The 26,266-nt window shown below is 43.2% G+C and overlaps 1 protein-coding gene across 1 annotated transcript in view; it reads left to right on the top strand.

The window, feature by feature from the left end:
- The window catches only part of AGXT2 (alanine--glyoxylate aminotransferase 2), a 43,552-nt gene that overhangs the window by 8,773 nt on the left and 8,513 nt on the right, over positions 1-26,266 (top strand). The window contains exons 4-12 of the mRNA XM_065905589.1: positions 2,470-2,593; positions 4,328-4,422; positions 8,175-8,268; positions 8,938-9,031; positions 13,491-13,591; positions 14,161-14,253; positions 17,209-17,341; positions 18,773-18,864; positions 20,627-20,776. Coding sequence (XP_065761661.1) covers positions 2,470-2,593; positions 4,328-4,422; positions 8,175-8,268; positions 8,938-9,031; positions 13,491-13,591; positions 14,161-14,253; positions 17,209-17,341; positions 18,773-18,864; positions 20,627-20,776 — 976 coding nt within the window. The remainder of the gene's footprint in view (positions 1-2,469; positions 2,594-4,327; positions 4,423-8,174; positions 8,269-8,937; positions 9,032-13,490; positions 13,592-14,160; positions 14,254-17,208; positions 17,342-18,772; positions 18,865-20,626; positions 20,777-26,266) is intronic.

Genomic DNA, 26,266 nt, shown 5'->3' with positions numbered 1-26,266 from the left:
GATGACTGTGTTAATCTTGAGATTTTCTGTGATTTTGATCATCAGCCTACACGCGGATGCCCTGGGCAGGTCCCTCTGTGGTACTTTTTGTTTGAGTGCAGCCATCTCATTTTAAGATTTATTCTGGCTTGCCTTTAATAATCTGATCGATAAAACTCATAGTACATGGGGCAGAAATAAAGCAGCAAGTCTAAACAAGGTGTGGGCCCTTCTGTGCAAGAGAGGGTGAAAGGTCTTTTCCATGAGCACCTGTCAGGCCATGAGGAGGCTGTCTGCATCTTCAGGAGGAACTAGTCCCAAACGAAGGGCTTCCCAGGTGGTGCCAGTGGTAAAGAACCCGTCTGCCAATGCAGGAGATGAAACAGATGCAGGTTCGATCCCTGGGTCAGAAAGATCCCCTGAAGTAGGAAATGACAACCCACTCCAGTATTCTTGCCTGCAGAATCCCATGGATGGAGAAGCCTGGTGGGCTGTGGTCCATGGAGTCGCAGAGAGTCAGACATGACTAAAGCAACATGGTACCTACACACAGTCTCATACCACGTTCTGAGGAGTGTGAAAAATAAATTTCAGATACAGTTTAAAACACAAACATGCATGAAAGAAGTAAAGAAAAAATGAAATAGAGAACATTTTTAAACAGTCACATTGAATCCTCCCAATTACATGCAACATGGTGTCTGTGAGTGAGCCCCTCCCACTGGCTCCCATGACCCTGATGCATCTCCTGGTTGCCCCCTGCCCATTCACCTCATCCCTCTGACCTCCTGACTCTGAGTGTTTCAGGCTCTTTCCTGAGCCCTCCCCTCTTCTCTCTATACTCCCTTCTTCTCTTGTTATTTCCCCCATAGAATTGGTCTCACCCCATCTCCCCACCTCTTCCCTCTTAGTTGCTACATTTCAGCAGCCTCACCCTCACCAAGCTCCTCAGCTCCTCACCTCCTCAGCAAGCTATGATAACATGTCTAAGACACCCAACATGGGCAGTAAGATGCCCTCAGCCTCCAGGATACCCCCTGCCCGTGATACTCCACCATCAGCTGAAAATCAACATTACCAAAACTAAACCCACCATGCTTCCCACAAAACTGTTTCTAGTCACGTATTCATTTATTCAGGGAGCACATATGAGCCACCTCCTCTGGGTAAGTCCTTGCTAGGAGCTGGGTAGTTAAGACTGGTTGTGTTTCTCAACCAACCCTGGGGTTTCCCCCAGTATCACAGGCAAGAAAACCAAAATCATCTTGGACTCTTTTCTGCCTTTCACTCTATATAACCAACTTGATACCAAGATCTAGTTTCCCTCCACTGAAATGCCTTTCCCTACTGGCCCCTCTCAGGAATTCCCAGTGTCCTGGTTCTGTTTCCCCCACACGTGGAAGGCTACCATGCCTTCCACGTAACTGGCCTCACCAATTCCAGTCTTCCCTCCTACCTTCATGTGACTCTCAGATTTATTTTGCTAAATAATGCTTTTGTCAAGTGTCTCTTCCACTTAAGAGTTTATTAATAATCCACAATTTTCTGAAGTGAGTTCTGTGGGACACTGTTCACAGGAGAGGTTCATTGTTAAACGGTTCTATTAGAAAATAAGGTTGGAAAAAAAAAAGAAGAAAAAAAAAAAAAAAAGAAAAGAAGGTTGGGAAACACTTTAAACTCCATCTCCCTCCTGGGGAGACACAGGGCACATTAGCCTATTAAAGTACTGATAAGTCCTGCAGTAAAGAATTTGATCTGGTATTCCTCAAAATTGTTTAACCACTGAACTGATTTTTTTTTTTTTTTTTTTTTTTTTTTTTGGTGTATCAATTATTGATAACAGACTTCAGCAGTTTCTCTTCTTTGGATCAAGTTCAAACACCTTGGCCTATCTTTTCAAGGCATTCCAAGTCAGGGCTCACATATTTATATACCTTTAGTTCCTACTATCCCTCAACGTGAGACTGGGTCCTTCACAAAATGTGATAACAGAATGTTCATCAACACCGACCACTACTAAGACCCAAATCTTAGAATCTTCTTTAAAGGAAAAGTTGTTGATCTTATAAACATGTGTTTGATTGAGCTATAATTCCTTAGAATAAAATGGAAAGACACCCAGACTTACATGTAGTCTTCTCTGTTTTCCAAACTCTTTAAAGTGTAGTTAATAAGAAAATCTAGTTAGAAGAGATTATAACTTCAAAATTCCTTCTTCTCTAGGAATTTATCTTTTAAAATCCCCAGCAGTCAATCATTTAGTCTGCTTTTGAACACTTCTCTTGGTCAGGAATTCATTACCTTTTGAGGCAATACATTCCATTACCAGATACCTCTGGCAGCTAAAGAAGCTCTCTATTGTGTTTGGATGAAATCTGCCTCTTGAAACTCTTTGGTAAATACCCATAGGTTTGAATTCAATGGTCAGTGTTGTGTGGGGAGGGACATGCCAGTGGCAGTGTGGATAAGTCTGCTCTTCTGTTTATCCAGGAAAGTAAACGCAGCAGCCCAAAGGCAGCTGGGCCGCCTGTGGCATACAAGTTCCGTCTTCTTCCACCCTCTGATCCACGAATATGCAGAGAAGCTTTCAGCACTTCTTCCTGAGCCTCTGAAGGTCTGATGCTCATAACTCAAAGGGACAGGATCTGCTGATCCCAGGGAAACCGGACGGGGAAATGAGAGTGTGGGTGGGGAACCTGGTCTGTGCACTGAACATTTAAAATGAGTGAACATTAACTGAACATTAAAGTGAGTGCACTAGTAGCCATGCCTGAGCACTCAAGGAGAAGAAAGAAATCGATGAATTGCTGCTAAAACCAGTTGACATTCACTTCATCAGCTCCAAGTGGCTGCCTCTCCTTGACCATTCTCCTTACCATATCTTTGCAGACATCACTTAAGGGGTGCCCCAGCCTTCCTGACACTGTCCTCTGTGTTACTCAGGAAGTTTTCATCTCTTGGCTCCACAGTCCCTCTGCCAAGTCATTGGCATTTCTTCTTTAACAAAGAGTGAAGCCATTTTTTTAGAAAATTAACATACTATTAAATTCATTTGGTCTGAGATGCACTTTGATACTTTTGTTAAATGGGATATTTTTCTGCATCTGAAGATTGAATTTTTTTAACTGGATTGAGAAGTTAAAATGTTGGCCAAAATTTGCATTTCGGGATTCAGTGAGTTAATATCTACACAAAACAGTTCACCGTACCTGGTGTCAGCTATGATTATTATTTTACCATATTATCTAAGTACCCCATTTCCTATATGATCTACAAGAGATGAAGAAATCTGAAATAGCTGTAACCTAAGTTCAGGGCAGGACTCCAAACTCTTGGTTACCTCAGTCAGGAACCCCGACATTGGATCCAGTGAATTTGGATGGTGTTGTGTGCTTGTGTGTGCTCAGTTGTGTCCGACTCTTTGTGACCTCATGGACTGTAGCCCACCAGGATCCTCTGTCCAAGGAATTTTCCAGGCAAGAATATTGGAATGGGTTGCCATTTCCTACTCCAGGGGATCTTCCCAACCCAGGGATCGAACTGTGTCTCTTCCATCTCCTGCACTGGCAGGCAGATTCTTTACCAACTGCACCACCTGAAAAGCCCCTTAGATGCTGCTGCTGCTGCCAAGTCGCTTGTGTGACCCCATAGACGGCAGCCCACCAGGCTCCGCCATCCCGGGGATTCTCCAGGCAAAAATAATGGAGTGGGTTGCCATTGCCTTCTCCATAGGTGGTGCTATCTAGCCTTAAAGTTCATTTGATGGGTCCTACTCTAAAACCTAAAATCGGGTTAGGAAGGATCCAGTGCCCTTCAGGGCTCCCCTTCCCTTCAATCGGGATGAGCTGCATGTTTTGTTTGTTTGCTCACTTTTTTTTTTAACATTCACAAACACTGAACAGACAGGCTGGGATATCCTCTGGCCCCTCTGGGGGCCTCTGGGCCAAGCCTTCAGAGTCAAGCAGGATGATTCAGTTTCAAGAGCCAAGAGACCAAGTTCTCAGATTCCGTTGGCTGCTAACCACTGTACATCTCAGCAAGCCTCTCCGTCTTAGCACTTCGAAGAGCATCAAGTAATTCTAATGGAAGCCTGAAATGTTTCACAATTTGGACAATCCCTTAGCCATTGTTGTATCTCTAATGCTCAGCAGCTGCTCAATGAACAGCTTTAGAATCAATAATTAAATGATGGGATTCCATGGGGTCACAAAGAGTTGGACATGACTGAGTGACTGAACTGACTGGTATGAAGGGAACTCATCTTAATAATCAGAGGCTGGGATACACTCTTTCACAATTTCAAATGAATAATCTGTGTCTCATGACCACATATATTTTTTTCCTCCAGGTCATTTTCTTGGTGAACAGTGGTTCAGAAGCCAATGACCTAGCCATGCTGATGGCCAGAGCACACTCAAACAGCACAGACATCATTTCTTTCAGGTAATCACATCTTGGAATATTCATTTTAACACCAATTCACCCCAATAATAAATGTTAATCTCTAAAATATAGCCTAGAGCAGGAGAGAGACTTACACAGGGGTGTTTTTCTAATTTCAGGTTTTAGGGTAAGATCCATAAAATGAATTTTATGACTGGATAGCACCATAAAAATTGGCCTGATCCAAGTAGGGGTCCGTGACTGAGGTAACTAATAAAAAGTCTGGAAGCCTAGTTATGTCATAGATTCTGTATGGAATTAAAAAGAAGGCTACAAAACAGCTTTTTAACTTTGAAGATATGGTATAGAAACTAACACAACATTGTTAATCAACTATGTGCTGTGTGCTAAGTCACTTCTGTTGTGTCTGACTTTTTGCAATCCAATGGACTGTAGCCCACCAGGCTCCTCTGTCCATGGGATTTCCCAGGCAAGAGTACTGGAGTGGGCTACCATGCCTTCCTCCAGGGGATCTTCCTGACCCAGGGATCAGACACACGTCTCTTATGTCTCCTGCATTGGCAGGTGTGTTCTTTACTACTATCACCACCCCGTATGCTCCAATATAAAATACAAATCTAAAAAAAACTAGATTAAAAGTAAAAAGATATTTGGTATTAACTGCACCCTATGCCAGATAGTGAAAGACTGGTCTGCACCCCCAGAAGCTTTGCCATGTGACACTGGACTCTCTTTCATCCCTGCTTATGATAAGAAGCCATATACTTATTTCACAGTGCCAGTTGTACCATTTTTCACCTTTTTTTCTAAATTCAGAGTTCAGTTCAATTCAGTTGCTCAGTCGTGTCCGACTCTTTGCAACCCCATAGACTGCAACATGCCAGGCTTTTCCTGCCTTCAATCTTTCCCAGCATCCAGGTCTTTTCCAATGAGTCAGATCTTCCCATCAGGTGGCCAAAGTATTGGAGTTTCAGCTTCAGCATCAGTCCTTCCAATGAACACCAGGACTGATCTCCTTTAGGATGGACTGGTTGGATCTCCTTGCAGTCCGAGGGACTCTCAAGAGTCCTCTCCAGCACCACAGTTCAAAAGCATCAATTCTTCAGCACCCTAGCTAACCCTGTATCTTTCTGCTCCTTTGGATGACATTTTAGAATCAATAATTTAATATGTTAATTATAATTATTTCTTTGGTGGTGCTGCGTCTTTGCTGCCATGCAGGCTTTTCCCTAGTTGTTGTGAACAGGGGCTACTCTCTAGTTGTGGAATGTGGGCTTCTCATTGCAGTGGCTTCTTTTGCTGAGAAGCACGGGCTCTAGGGCATATGGTCTTCATAGTTGCGGCTCCTGGGCTCTAGAGCACAGGCTCCACAGCTGAGGCACACACACTTTGTTGCTCCGCAGCATATGGGATCTTCCTGGATAAGGGATTAAACCCATGTCTCCTGCATTGGCAGGCTGATTCTTTACCACTGAGCCACCAGAGAAGTCCCAACTTTAATTAGAAACATTTGATGGCTTTCTTAGTTTTAAAAATGATATTAAAAAACTAGCAATTTTGTTTGCATTTGCCTCCATTGGATAATTTTACCTAGGATGTTTACACAGACTTATGATAATGTTTGTGTAAAAGATAGGCATGGCATAGTAAAAGTGGGTGGAGTGAAGAAATAGTCCCATTCTCCCACTATTGTGATCATGACTTCTGTCTAAATCCAAGAGAAGATTTGATTTCTAGAAGATTTGATTACCAAGGGACATCTAATATTACACATTCCAGATAAAACGTGCATGCAGGGACTACAGGCATGAACATTTGCTATTAAAGAAATACAGTGATAAAGAATTGTGATTTTTGTATACCTAAATAAACATTCTAGAATATGTTCAGCTCTGTTCAGTTCAGTCGCTCAGCTGTGTCTGACTCTTTACGACCCCATGAACTGCAGCACGCCAGGCCTCCCTGTCCATTACCAACTCCTGGAGCCTACCCAAACTCATGTCCGTTGAGTCAGTGATGCCATCCAACCATCTCATCCTCTATCATCCCCTTCTCCTCTTGCTCTCAATCTTTCCCAGCATCAGGGTCTTTTTCAAATGTGTCAGCTCTTCACATCAGGTGGCCAAAGTATTGGAGTTTCAGCTTCAGCATCAGTCCTTTCAGTGAATACCCAGGACTGATCTCCTTTAGGATAGACTGGTTGGATCTCCTTGCAGTCCAGGGGACTCTCAAGAGTCTTCTCCAACACCACAGTTCAAAAGCATCAATTCTTCGGCGCTCAGCTTTCTTTATAGTCCAACTCTCACATGCATACATGACCATTGGAAAAACCATAGCCTTGACTAGATAGACCTTTGTTGGCAAAGTAATGTGTCTGCTTTTTAATATGCTATCTAGGTTGGTCATAACTTTCCTTCCAAGGAGTAAGTGTCTTTTAATTTCATGGCTGCAGTCACCATCTGCAGTGATTCTGGAGCCCAGAAAAACTAAAGTCAGCCACTGTTTCCACTGTTTCTCCATCTATTTGTCATGAAGTGATGGGACTGGATGCCATCTTAGTTTTCTGAATGTTGAGCTTTAAGCCAACTTTTTCACTGTCTTTTTTCACTTTCATCAAGAGGTTCTTTAGTTCTTCTTCACTTTCTGCCATAAGGGTGGTGTCATCTGCATATCTGAGGTTATTGATATTTCTCCCAGCAATGTTGATTCCAGCTTGTGCTTCCTCCAGCCCACGTTTCTCATGATGTACTCTGCATGTAAGTTAAATGAGCAGGGTAACAATATACAGCCTTGATGTACTGCTTTTCCTATTTGGAACCAGTCTGTTGTCCCATGTCCAGTTCTAACTGTTGTTTCCTGATCTGCATATAGGTTTCTCAAGAGGCAGGTCAAGTGGTCTGGTATTCCCATCTTTTTTAGAATTTTCCACCATTTATTGTGATCCACAATTCAAAGGCTTTGTCATAATCAATAAAGCAGAAAAAGATGTTTTTCTGGAACTCTCTTGCTTTTTTGATGATCCAGTGGATGTTGGCAATTTGATCTCTGGTTCCTCTGCCTTTTCTAAAACCAGCTTGAACATCTAGAATATGTATGTCCAGATAAACAGTGATTTATTCAGAGCAGTCTTGGTCCTAGTAGGGTTCAATACATGTTTGTGTTTCTGTTTTCAGGATATACAACCATTCCTTCGAATAGTCTCAATGATCCTAAATCCTTTTTGAAGGGTGATTTTGATTTGGGAAGTTGTCCAAACTTATTTGAAACCAAGAGATTAGGATAATTTGTAATAAATATGACTGTTTCAGTTTCCAGAAATAAAGCCCATGTTTCTTCTATGCTGACTAGGATGGCTTATGGGGCACTTGAAGACAAGTCCCCAAAAATGTCAAGCGACAGCCACATCACAGGAACAGATACTCAGATTCTCAAAGAGACTACTTTGCAGACTCTTTGAATATATAATTTCTGGTATGTTGGTAAAATACGAGTCTCATTGCTTAGAGGAACGGAGTAGGCCAGGTCTAAGATCAGAGCTCTCAGCCAGATGGCCTCCAAAATTCCTTTCACAATTCAAATCTGTGATGCTAGTAGAAAAAATAAAGAGGTAAATTCATTTGACACAGGTTTAGATGATTTCTTTGAGATCATTGAGGTTGTAGGTCAATGGTGTTCTTTTTCCTCTCCATAGCTTTCATGGATTTTCTTTTTTGTGCCACCCAGTGTTCCACAAGCCAGTGATCAAATGAAAGCACACTTAACCCAGTCCTCCCACTCTTTTCTGTCTGCAGAGGAGCCTACCATGGATGCAGTCCTTACACACTTGGCTTGACAAATGTAGGCATCTATAAGATGGACCTCCCTCATGGGATGGGCTGCAAACCAGTAAGTTCCGAGATTTTTGCTGTATTTCTCTAAAGACTCCTAGGTGTATGGAATCATTGATCAGATTTTTCCAGTCATTAGGACTAAAAACTAATAGGAAGCCTGTGATTAATCAAGGCCTCAATTTGACTTGACCAAATGAAAGATCATTTAAAGGAGACATTTCTTAGAAAGACCTTCAGAGTCTGAGTAATACTTAACATTAGAGATGTTTTTACATTTTGTTTTGTTTTTAAGTAAAATCTAGTCAATTACAAATAAATGCATTGAAATAAGTTCCCAGAGCCTTGAATGCATATAATTTCCATATACTCATCCTTCTCACCTTTTTTTCTCACCCACTGTACCCACCTTTTCAGCATCAGAATCAGACACCTAGTTATTCTCATTTTTTCAGATGCCCTTACCCACCAGACTCTTGAGCCAATTGTTTCCAGGCAGACACAGAAATCAGTTTCCTTTGTAGAGTGCCCTCATAACTGATTTCCAAGAAAAAAATTATCTCTTCAAAGCAGAATATCAAGTTTTTGTCCTAAGTGGGAGAAGAGTAAGGAAGGAATCTTGGTATCAAGTTAGGAAACCCGCTTGCCATGATTGGTACCATATGTTGCCCCAAATTGACTGTCTTGTGTTCATGCCTTGCCAAACCCCCTCTTTTGTCATTTGCAGACAATGTGCCCAGATATTTTCCGTGGCCCTTGGGGAGGAAGCCACTGCCGAGATTCTCCAGTGCAAACAATTAGGAAATGCAGCTGTGCACCAGGTCCAACTGAGCCGGGAGGGAGGCATGTGGGGGAAGGTCCGGAGGGGAAGGAATGAGGAGAAAGGCAAATTGGAAACAGTGGGAAAGGGAAAATTCAAGGCAAATACAACTAGGAAGTCACTCCTCAGTGAGCCAACACTCCTTATAGCCAATGACCGCAATACCTTCAGAGCATCAGAGCATCCATCCCCCGTTAGGAAACACATCTCAGCATCTCACACTTATCAGACCTAAGCCAGAAACACACTGTCACCCAGTGCTTCATTAGAGGCGCTCTCTCAGCTCTCCTAGCAATGGTTCTGCTACCAATTTAATAGGAAAACAAGGTTGAGGGGATTATTCCTCAGTTCCCAATGGAGGTCACCAATTCCCAACAGAGGAAGGGGAAAGAACACTTTTAGAAATTTCGAAACTCCACTCAAGAAGTTCCCCCAGGGACTCAGACAGCCAAGGAGAGTATTTGTCAAAACAGAAGGAGGTTCCTGAAGGCTGCTGACATGTCCTCAAAAACTGTAAAGGCTCCTTACCAGGAAAGCTGTTATTCATCAACTGCATTGTTATTTACATTCTTTGCCTCTTCCTCACGTGAGGGAGAGGGTGCCTGGAAGCAGCCTGAGTTCTTGGTTTGTCAGCAAGCCCCACCCCATGCTTGTCATCACAGGGCAGGACCCATGCCCTGATGCTCAGGTCACAGGTGACCTGTTTGGGTGGCTGCTTCCAAATAGCGCTGGGGGAAAGCATGAAGTTCTCCTGCTGAGAGATCTTTCATGAAACTGTGAGTCACCGGGCTGAGAAGAAGAAGGTAAATGAAAGTCTTCAAAATCAGCTTTGAAAGTAAGAAAATTCACCATCACCTTAAAATTCAGATGGGATCGTGGTGGAGGTGGGAGGCTGAAAGCATGAACTTTAGAACAAGATGTTATAGTCACAGAACATAAAACCGTGAGGAAGTTTTAAACTTCACTCAAACTCTCCTTCTGAAAGATGAAGCTCCTGTTTCTCATCTGTGAAATGTAGACAGCAATATCTGCCCCCGTGGCCCCTTATTCTAGGCCTTCATGAAACCAAGGAAGAGAACTTTTAGAACTTTTTTTTTAATGGGGGTCCTTTTTAAAAAATCTTTGGGCTGTACCACACAGCATGTGGGATCTTTGTTCCCTGACCGAGGATCAAACCCACAGCCCGTGCATTGGGAGCATGGAGTCTTAACCACTGGAACACCAAGAAGGTCCTGGAAAGAGAGCTTTTATAGAGACAGGCAGACAGTAGCAATGCCAAGGGCTACCATGCCTGCACCTCACCGCCACGTGGCACCAAAAACCTCACAGATGTCCATCCAACTGCAAGCTCGTCAGCGCTGAGCCTTGGAGGCAGCAGACATGGTCCTTCGCTTCCTTCCTGGCTCAGTGTCCCTCTCTCTTGATCCTCTGCCTTGTCCCTCTTTTCTGCCTTCTCGTCTCTGTCAGGCCAACTTGAAAATACGAGGATCCCAGGGTCATCTCTCTAGTGGTCTCGGGAGGCTTAGTGATAGTGACAGACAGACATTTCTGCCTCTCGGAACTGTGGTCTTCAGCACATCTGAAGTCAGCTGTTTTCTTCACTCGTATCTTCAAGAGACAAGACTCATACCCTATCTTTATACAAGAAGTGACATCAGCCTCCTCTAGTCCTATTAGGCTTAAGAAGCATTGAGTCTTTGGTATAAAAAGGCATATTTATATATCTTTGTAAATACATCCCAACATATAAATTACTTGGAGTAGAGAAGTTTCCAGTTCTTAGGTCCTCTTAGAGTTCACTCACTGAACACATAAAGGTCCCAGGTTTGACAGGGAGCATTTTTTTCACCTCAGCAGGATGTCACCACTCCCCTCATTGGCCTGAGCAAGAATCCAATATGTGTGTGGTAGAGTTCATTCTCTCCTCCACCCCCTCCTCAGGATGTTTTCTTTCCAACTGTTCATTCAAGTCCCTGAATGTCAGATATACCTTGCCATGAAAAGCACATCTCAATCCACTTCCCACACAATGTTCCTAACCTCATACTGATCACATCATTTCTCTTTCTCCTTTTGCAACACAAGCTCCCTTTTCCTTAAAAATTGTTCTTTCTTGGCTCCTCACGCTTGCTTAACTCTTTGTGTGCGTGCATGCTAAGTCACTTCAGTCATGTCCAACTCTTTTTGACCCCATGGACTGTGGCCCACCAGGCTCCACTGTCCATGGGATTCTCCAGGTAAGAGTACTGGAGTGGGTTGCCATGTCCTCCTCCAGGGGATCTTCCCAACCCAGGGATGGTCCTGCATCTCTTATGTCTCCTGCACTGGGAGACAGGTTCTTTCTGCTAGTGCCACCTGGGAAGCCGAACTCTTTCTATCCCACCAGATAAAATGAAAACAGTTCCCTCTTTATGCCATTTCCTGGATAGCATCCAGGAGAGCAGTCCCTATCCACCTGCTTGATGTTGTCATGATGACACCACTACACCAGGTCTTTCTCCAGAGTTGGCCTGACCTCGAGTTACGCAATGAGCCAATGAAGGAAAAATCCAGTGACAACTGATGACTCACACTGCTGAACTTGTGCACAGTGGAGGAAGAATTTATGAAAGGTCTAGCACAGGTTCCCTGGAAAATCCCATGGACAGAGGAGCCTGGTAGGCTGCAGTGCATGGGGTCGCTAAGAGTCAGACACAACTGAACGACTTCACTTTCACTTTTCACTTTCATGCGTTGGAGAAGAAAATGGCAACCCACTCCAGTGTTCTTGCCTGGAGAATCCCAGGGACAGGGGAGCCTGGTGGGCTGCCGTCTATGGGGTCGCACAGAGTCGGACACGACTGAAGCGACTTAGCAGCAGCAGCAGCAGCAGCAGCACAGGTTCAAGCAAAATCTTCTTCATGGTTTGTTTTGTCCAAATTTAAGCCATTAGGGTTGATTTTGCTCCACACTTGGATTTCTCAAGTGACAAATGGTCTTGCTAAATTCCCAAATTTTATCTTTTGAACATATGTATAATTCATCCTCTAAGGTCATCCTTGGTTGTTTTCTTTTCCTTTCTAAATAAAAATAGAAAATTTCAATCTCCAGGGGCACAGATTCATTTGTCTACTATATCCTGCCCATTGAACAACATAAATGATGCTAATAAGTGTACTTTCTGGTTTTGATATACCTTTCATTAATTCCTTCTTCAAACCCTGAGCCCTCGATTCCAGCTCACCAAAGATCAGGGATTTCTGTTGAGCAAGATTTTTCAAACATTGCATATGGCCTCAAAGTATGTTTGGGGCCAGGTCATGTTTTTCTCACTCTTTAAGAGCTGAAGTATAAATTATATCTTTGCTTCACTTTTGATGGTGATTACTGAAGGCTTCTATTCCTTATCTCTAGCCTTCAGGAGACAGGACCACGTCCATGCCTCTAAGTAAGCATCATGGTGGTAGATGGTGACTTGCCTCCCTGACTGCTTTCACCAGACACTCCCATCACACTCATATCTCCCTCTGCCTCTCTTCTGCTATTCATGAATATGGGTTTAGATTCAGAGATTATGTGGTGCTATCCACCAAATTAAAGGTGTGGATAAAAATTCTGAAGGTTCTCACATGTGGACACACTAGTTGTGGGACATTTGATATTCCAGAGGGGAGTGCTTCCTCTCCCCTAAGACAGTGGATGAAAGTTACATGACTGTAGCGCTTTCCTCTTTAGAATTCTCATCATTCTATAAACATATTTGTTGTTGGTGGTGTTCAGTCACCAAGTCGTGTCCAACTCGTTATGACCCCATGGATAGCAGCATGCCAGGCTCCCTATCCTTTACCATCTCCCAGAGTTTGCTCAAATTCATGTCCATCGAGTCGGTGATGCCATCCAACCATCTCATCCTCTGTCGTCCCCTTTTCCTCCTGCCTTCAATCTTTCCCAGCATCAGGGTCCTTTCCAATGAGTTGGCTGTTTGCATCAGGCGGCCAAAGTATTGGAGTTAGTATATAAACATACTTACTAACCATAAAGACTGAGATACTTTGTAGCTTTAAAATGGTATATCAGTTTAAGTGGCAATACAAGGTAAACAGTTATTTCCAAATAAATCACATCCACAGAGCAATTACATCTGAATTAAATCTACCGTGTCGAGAGAACTGGCTTCCTTAGGTGAAACAGCCATCTATCCCAGACTCAATGATGCTCTGGGGTGTTTCTTCCCCAGATGGAAATGACTGAAATAGTTTGTTTACACCTTTGTGGCTAGGCTAGTCTTGCTGCTCAGAACAAAGCCCAAGTTGTTCTGACAATGTTTCCCTTTCAGAAACTATATCCCCATATCCTGCTCTACTGTATCTTGAGGGACTCTACTCAATTTTCTTTTTTTCTACACTTTCCCCCCATTCTTCTGGATGCCTTTCTCACATCTTCAAATGCTGTGTTTTGTTTTGTTTGTTTGTTTATTGCAGACTGCTGTCAAGCTAAAGACCAGTATATTGAACAATTCAAAGATACTCTGAGCACTTCTGTGGCCAAATCAATTGCTGGATTTTTTGCAGAGCCAATTCAGGTAAGTCTGTAAACCTTAAACATTAATTGAACTCAATTGTAAATTATCAATTTTAATTCATACATTCTAGTGACTTCCAAATTATTTAAGTGATCACTGTTATGTCCCTCTATGTCATTCTCTTCATCCCTTTGAAAAAAAGAAGGCCCCTGGTTTTCAAGTGACCTTTAAAAATCCATCTTCTGTACTCCCAGACTGAACAGAGAGATAGATGAAACTATTGAATTCGTAAATCTGTGAAAATAAAAAACCCCAGCAGTTTTCACTTGCTTATTACCCACACTGTCAGGGTGAGCCATTCTGTAATCTTACTAAATCCCCTTAATCTATTTTTCTCTACTCTCAGGAAAGACTACATTTGCAACCATTTCTCAGAAGGCATGGCATTAAGAGGAATGGCTCTTCTTTTCACCCATAGTTGAAACATTTCTAGAAACTTTCAAAAATTGCTAGTATCACTAATGCTAATATTGATCATGATCTGTCTTCAGTTTTGGGGTTTGTTTTTTTTTAATACTTTCAAGGCCCTGTGCTGTTATTCTAGGTCTTCTTGGTTTGGTCTTTTGCAGGGGGTGAATGGCGTTGTTCAGTACCCGAAGGGGTTTCTAAAGGAAGCCTTCGAACTGGTGCGCGAGCGGGGAGGCGTGTGCATTGCAGATGAAGTGAGTGGCCGCAGAGCATGTGTGATGGAGCCAGGACAGGAAACGCACAGGGAGACACCTCTGAACCCTGCTCTGCAGTCCAGGCAGAAAGTATCTACTTGCAGATTCCAAGATGAGGGTATAAGTTAATGAATCTTTGACTCATTGACTGACTAGTTCGTTACTAGATTAGAACTTCAACGTCCCAATTGAAGTCTATCAAATAAGTTAACAGGCCTAGGATGTTGCCATTCCTCAACATACTTTTAAAATTTCCTATTTGAATTCAGCTTAAACTTAGTTTAACCTCACAAGCAAGTTTTCATCTTAACTTTTGCCAAAATAGTATCAGCAGTCTGGCAGCATTCATCTTACCTTAATAACAAAATCTGTATGGAAATCACACTTAGAAAAAAAAAGTCCAGCCTCTAAGAAGAGGGCCATAATCACAGATATTTGAAAAGTAGTTCCAGGGACTACCCCTGGCAGTCCAGAAGTTGGGGATCCCACCTCCATTACAGGCTTTGATCCCTGGTCAAGGAGCTAAGATTCCACGGACCATGTGGTACAGCCAAAAAAAAAAATTGAATTGGGGAAAAAAAAATGAACTGAAGTTCAAGATAGTTCATTTGCCTGTCAAGATCATGTAGTTAGTAGGGACAGAGCCAGAACTCACACCCAGACTCAAAGACCACACTAACCACTGGGCAACCTGCCTTTCAATGGTGTAGAAAGACGAAGGGGGGCAGGAAAGGACAGAACAGAAGAAGATCCTGAGGGCAGAGTCAGTACTGCACCCAGGGATCTTACATGCCTTCTTAGCTAGCTAACCTTGGCTTTCCCTTCTATAAAATGAGGAATTTGGAATCTACAATAAGGGCTTCCCAAGGTGCCGCTCGCAGTAAAGAAGCTGCCTGCCAATGTAGGAAACCTAAGAGACGCAGGTTCAATCCCTGGGTTGGGAAGATCCCCTGGAGGAGGGCATGGCAACCCACTCCAGTATTCTTACCTGGAGAATTCCATGAACAGAGGAACCTGGGGAGGGGGGGGTTACAGTCCATGGGGTTGCAAAGAGTCAGACACAACTGAAACGACTTAGCATGGGGCCATATTGGGCCATTAGTCTCTCCTGGCCTGGCGTGGGCCACACTTAAATTTGAAATTGACTGCTTTTAGGCAAGGCATCCGCACACATAGTTCCCATTCCAATTCATAGAGGTGGACCTAGCCTGTTTCTCTCATGGCTATATGTTTCTTATCTCCTATGACATTTGAGTTTATGAACCTTAGAATGAGTCATCTCTGTTCAACTAAAAGAGTCTATAGAACTGGCACTTCCTAGGTGATTCACGTGGTTTATGGCCCTACATAATTTCATATATTGTCCAAGCAATCTGATTTATTTTTTACCTTTTATTTATGGTGCTTAGATGAAATAAAAAATGAAAATAGACAGGCAAGTTGGATGGATTTGCCATGAGCTCTTCTTACGTTCTCTCTTTTAGGCAAATTCATCAGCTTGTGTTCAGGGACTCATAACGAGGAGACTCAGGGTTTGAGCCCAGGTCTGTCTGACTCTCACATCTAGGCTCTTCTCCTGTGTTGCTCACTCTCATCTAATTGTAACCCCCAAATCTGCCTTTGCAACAGCACCTTGGAGAGAGCAGAAACATAATAAAAACGTCTAAGAAGGACTCTTACTCTTTCAAGAGCATTTCAGAATCAGCTTCAAGTGCCTACACCTCTATCCCAGAAGTGCAGTGTGTATGTGGAGAAAGAGAGAGAGAGAGACAGTCCAAGAGATTGAGAACCAGAAGGGAATCAAGGAACCATCACCAAAAAAGGCTGTGGCAGAAACTTGCATGGTAATATTTGTGTCCCTTTGTTCAGTTAGGCACTTCTGCCACATTTTTTATTCATTCTACAAACACTTAGTGTCTACTTTTATCAGGCACTCTGCTAGATATTACGGATAAAGAGAAAAATGAGATACAGTCTCTATTATTAGACCTGTGGGTGTATGCATGTTAAACACTTCAGTCATGTCTGACTCTTTGCAACTCTCTGGACTGTAGCCCGCCAGGCTCCTCTGTCCATGGGATTCTCCAGGCAAGAATACTGGAGTGGGTTGCCATTTCCTTTTTTAGGGGATCTTCCCAACCCAGGGATCTAAACCGCGTCTGTGTCTTCTGCGTTGGCAGGCAGGTTCTTTACCACAAGCGCCACCTGGGAAACCCTATTAGACATGTACTCTGGTGATAATAGTCCAAGGTGAGAGGTTCTGATGGCATCCTAGGTGCCTTGTAGGAAAGTCTTCCTAGCCCAGATAGTGAGGAAACCATGTTGTGAAGAACAAGAGGAGTTAGCCAGAGACGGAAGCAGGGAAAGTCTTCTAGGAAGAGGAAACAGCGTGAACACAACAACTGCGGTCAATTTAGTTCCATCCTGAGTTAACCGGCTTTACTGAGTCCTCCTCATGACTGATTCTCAGGAAGAAAAGGATACCACAGGGAAGAGGACAACGAGGCTGTCTGGGCTGAAAGACAGACACCCCAGCGCCAATCTGCATGCTGTAATTACTGCTTCATCCAGCATGGGGCAGACGCAGCCTTCCCACAGAGGGTCTTTATTAAGGATTGCTAATCACAACAACCTTTTTCACATGCATTATTTATATAACCCTCACCACAACCCTGTGATGTATTGCTATGAAGTGTTTCCACTCAACAGAGCTAACAGAGGTCCAGAGGAGTTAAGAAACATCTCTATAGAGTTGTGAAACAACACTAACAAATGGCTTTTGGTGCCCAAAAGCTCAGGCACGGTGCTTTTTCCATCATAATACAAGGATGATGATGATGATGATGATGATGATGTTAAGGAGGAGAAGATAGAAGAGCGGGAAAGAGACCAGAGAGTCAGGAAAACCAGCATTTCTCAGAAGGTTCCCGGTGATTTCGGATTTGTTTCCATCAGGTGCAGACAGGATTTGGAAGGCTGGGCTCTCACTTCTGGGGCTTCCAAACACATGATGTCCTGCCAGATATTGTCACCATGGCTAAAGGGATTGGGAATGGCTTTCCCATGGCAGCCGTTGTAACAACTCCAGGTAGGAACCACGGGCAGTTTGTGTCTGCTTCTGGGCCCCTTGCCTCCCAATCGTAGAAAACATGTGTATTGTACCTTATGTGGGCTAGGGACCATCATGGGAACTACACATGCATTTCCCAAGCAGTATTAAAGGGAAACAGTCTGTCTGCCAGATTGTGGAAGAGATGGAAGAAAACCAGCCCTTTTTGCTCTTTGTTGTAGGGAAGACCAATTCTCCCAGCCTCACAGTGATATATAGGGTTCTACTACATTGACACGGTCTAGGCAAATGTGCTCCAAAACAAAACCAACACAAGATATCTGTGTTAACTAACCTGAAGCCAGTCCTAAAGTTTCCAAGGAATCATCTTCTTGGAGAACACTCTGACTTAGTCTTGCCACCCCAATAAGCTATAGACTTAGCCTTCAGAGTGAGAGTTTTCTCTGCTGATCATCAACAACTAAATACAATGCAATCTCACTTAGCTAGAACAATCTATAAAATGAACATTAGCATTAATTGTATTACCCATTTTAGTGAAGTTTTACATAGACTACTTTTACAAACCACTTATTATCGAAAATCTTAAAGATTATTTCATTTATTTTTCCCACCAACAGCAAGTACACTTGAGAAACTCCAAAGGATAATTAAGTGCCTTGTAATATTTCAGTGCTTTTATCAAATGAGGAAAGATACGAAAATGTGGGTGTTGAAGGTGAACTATAATGAACTGAATATATGTTTTCACCCTCAAACCATCTGGAGATTGTTATGAAATCCTTGCTATGAGAGATTTAAAAAATATTTCCTTCTTAGTCCCAAGAGTGGAATACAGAAAAAAGGCTAATTAATGAGGATTCATGTAACTTCCCATAAATCAAATTTTAAAGTACTTTTCAATTCACACAACACATTGAAGATTTTACTAGTAAGCTTCTCATGGAGTAAATAAGCAATTTTTCCTTACCTATTGTATTCATCAGCTTGGTCTACCATAACAAGATATCACAGGCTGGGTGGCCTAAACAACAGACATTTATTTTCCCACTGTTCTAGAGGCTAAAGTCCAAGGTCAAGGTAAGAGACCAGTTGAGTTCTGGTGAGATCTCTCTTGCAGACGACCCTCTGGCTGTGTCCTTTTCTGCAGTGAGAAAGGGCTCTGGTCTTTCTTCTTCTTATGAGGGCACCAATCCTATTGGATTAGGGCTCCACCCTTTTGACCTTAGTTGCCTCTTGGGAGTCACACCGGGAGTTAGGGCTTCAACATATGAGTTGGGGGTGCCTGAGGGGAGAGACCATCCACAACATCACTATCTGGTGAGTGACGAATGAATTGTATACCGTGGAATATATTATAAACACCTTTCTACAACATGAAAGTAAATATAATCCAAATGGCATGATGAGAAATTATAGATGTGTCCACCTTTTATTTTCTTCGCCTAGAGATTGCCAAGTCCTTAACCAAGCGCCTGTTTCACTTCAATACCTTCGGAGGGAACCCCGTGGCCTGCGCCATTGGTTCAGCCGTGCTTGAGGTACGTTCCAGCAGCTGTGTCAACATCACTCATTTCACCAAGCAACTACTTCAAAACTACACACGTATTATCAGGACTCTATCACATGACATAATAAGTGGAGAGTTAATTCCTAGTCCATGAATTTGTTTAGATTTCCAGTTATTATTCTGCTCCCTCTCCCATTTTTTGAGATCTACTATCAGTGCTTCAAGTATTGGATATGAAATCATATATAATAAGCCTCACACACATGGGAAACATAAGAATTCCCCTAGCTAGCTGCTAGCACTGAAATTTCTTTTGTGATTTGACTGGTGCTTTATGGATGGTGACCAATGGCAATGTTTGATGTCAGTTGAATTTTGGTCCTGTCTTGTATATGCTTCCTTACCTTCGTTGTACTGTCATAAGTGAAAAGACAAAAGAGCAAATGAGTTCTATGCAATTCCAGCTAGGTGATTCAGCTGGGGTTCAGCACTAGCCCATTGATTTTTGCCTGTGGTCTCATCTGTTGGAAAAGGTTTGCATAATTATATGCATAATAGCACTTGGTGCTAGTGGTAAAGAACGCCCCCTGCCAATGCAGGAGACATAAAAGATGTGAGTTCAATCCTTGGATCAGGAAGATCCCCTGAAGAAAGCATGGCAACCTGCTCCAGTATTCTTGCCTGGAAAATCCCTTGGACAGAGGAGCCTGACAAGCTGCAGTCCATAGCATCACAAAGAGTCGGACGTGACTGAAGGGGCTTAGCATGCACGTATTATATGCATAATAGCACTTACTTAAATAATTGTAGCATAGGTTCTGAAAGACTGCACAAGAAATTATTAACAGTGGTTGTTTGTGGGGAGGGAAACTTATTGGCTGGAGGACAGGGATCAGTGAGGCTCATTCTGCTCTTTGCTTCTGTACTTTGTGATGTTCGAACAAGGCACATGTTTCACTTATTCAAAAAAAACAAATTTAAAAGTATTTCTTCATAAAAATAAGTAAAAGCTGCCTTTTCTAATTAAAAAGTATATTCAAATATGATTATATCTCAGAAAGAGAAAGTGTGGGTAGGATGTGACATTTATTTCGTTCTGTAGAAATGCCAACTAGTGTTCTTCAAGTGCTGAGTCACCTCAAACAATTTGGCAGGTAGGATGTAGGTGAACAAGGAGATCTTAAAAACATCAAGTTCTGCCTGCACTCATGCAGTTACTATCATCTGGTTATAAACATAGTGTACTGCTCATATGTGGTCCAGAATCACAGGTCTCTTACTATATAGCACAGGGAACTCTGCTCGATGTTATGTGGCAACCTGGATGGGAGGGGAGTTTGGGGGAGAACAGATACATGCATATGTATGTTTGAGTCCCTTTGCTGTTTTCCTGAAATGATTACAACATTGTTAATCAGCTCTAGTACAAAATAAAAAGTTTAAAAAAGAAAAGAATCACAGATCTCTGCTGTGAGCAAAAGTAGGTGAAAATCCTTTTATATCTCAGGTGCCCTGACTCTGGGCCCACACAGAGCCCAACATGAAGATGTCACTCTTATTTTTCCCTAAATGTTTACCCACTCCTGAAGATGAGAAGGGTATAAGAGAAGTGTTCCCTCTACCAAGCCTTTTTTCTTCCTACAGCAGATCTTTCTATGAGACGAGGGATGGCCACATAAGACTTTGGGTTCCATTTGTCTGGTCAAGTTTTGTAAACAGGTCACATACATTTATTTCTCAGTCCCTTTTAAAACTGTTTAAATGGAAAGTCATTTGGGGCTTTCTCTCAACAGGTGATTAAAGAAGAAAATCTACAAGAAAATAGCCAAGAAGTTGGCACCTATATGTTGCTGAAGTTGGCTAAGCTGCGGGATGAATTCGAAATTGTAGGAGATGTCCGAGGCAAAGGTCTCATGATAGGAATAGAAATGGTGAAGGATAAGGTAGGTGGTGATCTACTGATCTCTCTGTAGCTTCTTGGAGTAGCAAGAGTTAAGGCAGGAAGCCTTGGCTAGAAGCTCATTCATTCACAGAGAGAGCAGGCAAAGACTGCAAGACTCGGTGAAGCTCATTAGAAATGAGTAGAGTGTTGGAGCTTCCCCGGTGGCTCAGCGGTAAAGAATCCGCCTGCCAATGCAGGAGACACCGGTTTGATCCCTGGGTTGGAAAAATCCCCTGGAGAAGAGCATGGCAACCCACTCCAGTATTCTTGCTTGGAGAATCCCATGGACAGAGGAGCCTGGCTGGCTACAGCCGATGGGGTTGCAAAGAGCCAGACACAACTGAAGCGACTGAGCATGAGAGAGAGCACTGAGTGTAAACAACCTGATTGCGGGTCATGGAGAGTTCTAGAGCAGTGAGAAGAGAATTTGGAGAAGGGAGCTCATAGTAGGCAAAGAGCATCAGCAATGACTGAATATTTTGCTTTAGAAATACAAAGAAAGGGAGAATTACTGGGGGAGGGGCAGGCAGCCCAGAGAGCTAGTAGCAGGAAAAAGGGCCAGGAGAAGGCTGTGGTGATGGTTTGCGTGACGATGTTAAAGATTTATAGGGTTTTGTATTTGTCTGTGAATGAACTTTAATCTCTCAATAACCAGGTGGAATGTGACTTTCTGATGACATACCCCACTGTCACCTCAAACTCAATATGAGGACAATTGAATTTAGTATTTTCCCTTAAGCCAGTGATTCTCCCCAAGGTCACCGTTTCTGTTTTATATCTCCACTCCTCCCAATTCCCCAGCCTCAAAACCGCACAATAATCTGTGGCTCCTTCTCTCTGTCAAGTCCCATTGATTCTTCACCTTGTTTCTCAAATCTTTCCCACAGTCCCTCCTGCTGCCCCTAGGGTCCTTGTCGGTAGGAAATTGTCCTAATCCTCCATAAAAGTAAAGTCTAGATCCTCAGAGGGGAGTGACAGCAAGAGAATTCTGGGACGGGAAGGAATAGTCAGACCGATGCCTTCCCCCTGATTCTTATCCTCGGGAGATGTCTTGCTGTTTGCTCTCACCATACCATCCTAGTTTAGAAGGACTGATTCTCAACTCTTTCAATATTCAGCCCAGACCATGAATATAAGACTTTTCCCTTAGATGCTCAACATCACTCATTATCAGAGAAATGCAAATCAAAACCACAATGAGGTACCATTACACGCCAGTCAGGATGGCTCCTATCCAAAAGTCTACAGCAATAAATGCTGGAGAGGGTGTGGAGAAAAGGGAACCCTCTTACACTGTTGGTGGGAATGCAAACTAGTACAGCCACTATGGAGAACAGTGTGGAGATTTCTTAAAAAACTGGAAATAGAACTGCCATATGACCCAGCAATCCCACTCCTGGACATACACACTGAAGAAACCAGATCTGAAAGAGACACGTGCACCCCAATGTTCATCGCAGCACTGTTTATAATAGCCAGGACATGGAAGCAACCTAGATGCCCATCAGCAGACGAATGGATAAGGAAGCTGTGGTACATATACACCATGGAATATTACTCAGCCATTAAAAAGAATACATTTGAATCAGTTCTAATGAGATGGACGAAACTGGAGCCCATTATACAGAGTGAAGTAAGCCAGAAAGATAAACAACAGTACAGTATACTAACACATATATATGGAATTTAGAAAGATGGTAACCATAACCCTATATGCAAAACAGAAAAAGAGACACAGATGTACAGAACAGACTTTTGGACTCTGTGGGAGAAGGCGAGGGTGGGATGTTTCGAGAGAACAGCATCGAAACATGTATATTATCTATAGTGAAACAGATCACCAGCCCAGGTTGGATGCATGAGACAAGTGCTCGGGCCTGGTGCACTGGGAGGACCCAGAGGGATCGGATAGAGAGGGAGGGGGGAGGAGGGATCGGGATGGGGAATACATGTAAATCCATAGCTAATTCAAGTCTATATATGACAAAACCCACTACAATATTGTAAAGTAATTAGCCTCCAACTAATAAAAATAAATGAAAAAAAAAAAGACTTCTCCCTTAACACCACACAGCAGAGACAGTACAAGGCTGGAATGTTTAAACAAGATTTGAAAGCTATGGGAAGACAACAAGAAAATAAGAGTACTGTAATATGAGAGCAGGCCCTCTGGCTCACAGGCTGTGACATCCTTATCTTCAGCTTGGGGCCCAGCAAGGCTGTCGTAAGGTTCAGACGAGTCCATTCCAGTCTTCTCCCAACCCAGGAGCCCCCTCAAGGATACCTAGGCTCCTCAAAGCCCAGACTCGCCCGAGGAAAGCCATATGAGAGAGGAGGCACTCCTACCTTCCCTACTAATCCAACCCCAGTTACCGTGTCCTTCAAGACACGTGAACTGAGACTTTCATCAGGACTCGGGTTGTCATGGTAAAACGTCAGAATCCTCCCAAATGGCCACTGATACCGAACAAGCTAAGTGATGGTAAATCCACACTATGTGGCACAGAAATATATGTGACATGGGAAGATATGCAGACTGTATTATGGAAAAAATAAGGCAGGCTATAAAATAGTATTTGTAGAATGAGCCCTTCTCTTTTCTCTGCCCTTCAGTAGTTGTAAGCATGGGGTCTGAAGGAACTTCTCTATTGTCCCCTCAATGACAGTACATCCAAATACCACTCAAACTTTTCCCCAGTCATGGAATATGGTACTCTCTTCTCTGTCTCTAGCTTTGGAAATCCTAGCCTTTTTCAAGATCTTCTCCTCCTTAACGCTTGCGTTTGCTTCTCCCTCCAGCCTTCAGAGAATCCCTCTCATACTCACTGTCTAAAGAGCTCCTTTGAAAGGATCTTTCAAATCATATACTTGTTGACTCGATTTTCAAGTATCAATATCTTCTTTTCCTATATAAATTAGATGTTTTTGAGGCCCAGAAATACACAGATGATGAGTGCTTTACCAGTGTTTGTTGACTGATTTCAGGCCCCTACAACACTTCAGACCACTTTCTTGTCATTGAAACAGTTCAGAGCTTGGCTTTGATGCTGTATTGATGTATTGATGCTGTACAATATAACCCAGATTTAAAACTCCCATGTGCTATTGGTAAGGATGTGAACTGGATACAGCCCTTTGGACAGAAATTCATCTGTGTCTATTAAAATATTAAATTTTGACCTAGCCATTCCACTTGTAGAGATGTGTCCTAGAGAAATATTCACAGATGTGTGTAGATATAAATAAGCAAGGATGTTTGCAATATTGTTTTGATCATAAACAAAAATAGAAAACAACATACATGTCCCAAAATAAGAGATTAAACAAATTGCTCTACCAACAAGCAACAAAATACTAGGTAGTCTTTAATAAGACTAGGTCCAGATACACTGACATGGAAAGATGTTCAAGATACATTGTAAATTGTTCAAAGCAAATGCAAAACATTATAAAGTATGAATTATTTTTAAACTGTGCATTTAACAGCATTTGTATGCATAAAAAAAATTGTCTTGTTCATACCAAATTACTAACAGACAGCGTCCCTAGGAGTAGGATTTTAGGAAGAGAAACTGCCAATTTTTACTAAATGTATTTCCATACTGCTTCAAGGAGTTTTCCCCAATAACCATGAACTACTTTTATAATTGTTTAAATGAAAACCTATCCTCTCAAAACAAGTTGAAAAACAAAATAAACATGAAGCTACATTATACCCTCAAGAAGAGGCTAGTTACTAACATGCCTATTTGATTATGGGGCTGTTGGAACTTAGGTTCAAGCACAGAGCCGGGTCAGGCTATCCTGTGACTTTGCCTTGTTAGATTTTTTTCAACCGTGCTTTTCTCTGCATATGCCTACAAGATGGTCAATTAGTCTTGTCAGTTGAGGCTAGGGAGTGATAAAAAAAAGGACAGAGGAGCAGAGAGGGTGCTGGCGCAGACCAGGGTGAGACTAAAGTCCCTCCCCAGGCCCTTGCTGGCCACCCAGACCCCGCAACCCAGCTGCCCCTCAGACACCCTTCCTGACTCTGAACTCTCATCCCCTAAACCATATTCGACTTCTTTCTAGTTTTCAGTTTGTGCTGTTCTGTGATTAGTTGCTCAGTCGTGTGTGACTCTCGGTGATCCCATGGACTGTAGCTCCTCTGGATTCTCCAGGCAAGAGTACTGGAGTGGGTTGCCATGCCCTCCTCAGGGGATCTTCCCAAGCCAGGGATTGAACCCAAGTCTCTCACACTGCAAGTGGATTCTTCACCAGCTGAGCTACCCGGGAAGCCTTTTCACCATTTGGCCCTAAATTATATTGCCGTGTTTGTCTTCCCTCATGAGAGCCTCAGGGACAAGCAGGATAACATTTTGGATCAATGAGATGATCCTAGTCTTTTACCCCATCATGCGTCCTCTTCTTGTCTGAATGCTTGAATAATATTTTCCTAGTCTTAAAGCTTCACAGCAGATGGAGAATACAGACCTCTGTGGGATACAGTCTGAGCCTGTGCTCAGCCACTGACACCTAACCAGGAAAGGATTCAGGGTGGATGGGGCGAGGGGATGGATACCCAAGGCTAGAGGAAGGCAGTTGGGAAGCCCAGAGCAGAAAAATGAAGCTGGGAGCATGGGAGGGAGCCCTCCTCCACCTCACAGGGATCGCAGGGGTTGGCCCATGAGCCAGGATCATGCCCAAATGCCTTTGAAGCCAGAGAGCCAGACCCAGGGCTGATTCTTTCAGGGCTATGCCACAGAAGAGAGGCCAGCGGCGGTGACCATGCTCAGCGCTCACAGCAGAGGGATCACAGCCCAGCATCTGAAGAGCATTTACAAACACAGATGCTGAAACCCTGCTCTACAGGCTTCCCAGGTGACTCAGTGGTAAAGAATCCACCTGCCAATGCAGGTTCAGTCCCGAGTCAGGAAGATCCCCTGGAGAAGGAAACACCAACCCACTCCAGTTTTCTTGCCTGGAGAATCCCTATGGACAGAGGAGCCTGGTGGGCTACAGTCCATGGAGTCACAAGAGTCAGACGTGACTAAGCGACTAAGCACACAGCACATGATGTTCAGATGGGATCGTGGTGAAGCGCTAGTGGTAAAGAACCCGCCTCCCAGTGCAGAAGGCATTAAGAGATGTAGATTCGATCCCTGGGTTGGGAAGATCCCCTGGAGGAGGGTATGGCAACCCATTCTAGTATTCTTGCCTGGGAAACCTCATGGACAGAAGAGCCAGGCGGGCTACAGTCCACAGGGTGGTAAAAGAGCTGGACATGACCTAACAACTAAACAAAGCCCTGCCCCAAATAATCAATAGGCCTGGCCTGAGGCCTAAATGTCTGTGGTTCAAAATGGCTTCCAGATGATGCAGATGCACAGCCAGACTTGACTATAGAGGGAGCGTTGGTGTTCATTAACAACAGAAGTCCCCAGTGCAATGTCATCAGATATGTGCTGGCAAGCCTGGGCCCACAAGGAGTCACCACCTTCAGATGCCACGT

This window comes from Muntiacus reevesi, chromosome 14 (genome assembly GCF_963930625.1).
Source record: "Muntiacus reevesi chromosome 14, mMunRee1.1, whole genome shotgun sequence".
Taxonomy (NCBI): Eukaryota; Metazoa; Chordata; class Mammalia; order Artiodactyla; family Cervidae; genus Muntiacus; species Muntiacus reevesi.
Note: the sequence above shows the minus strand (reverse complement) of the source record. Positions and strands in the feature narration are given on the sequence as shown.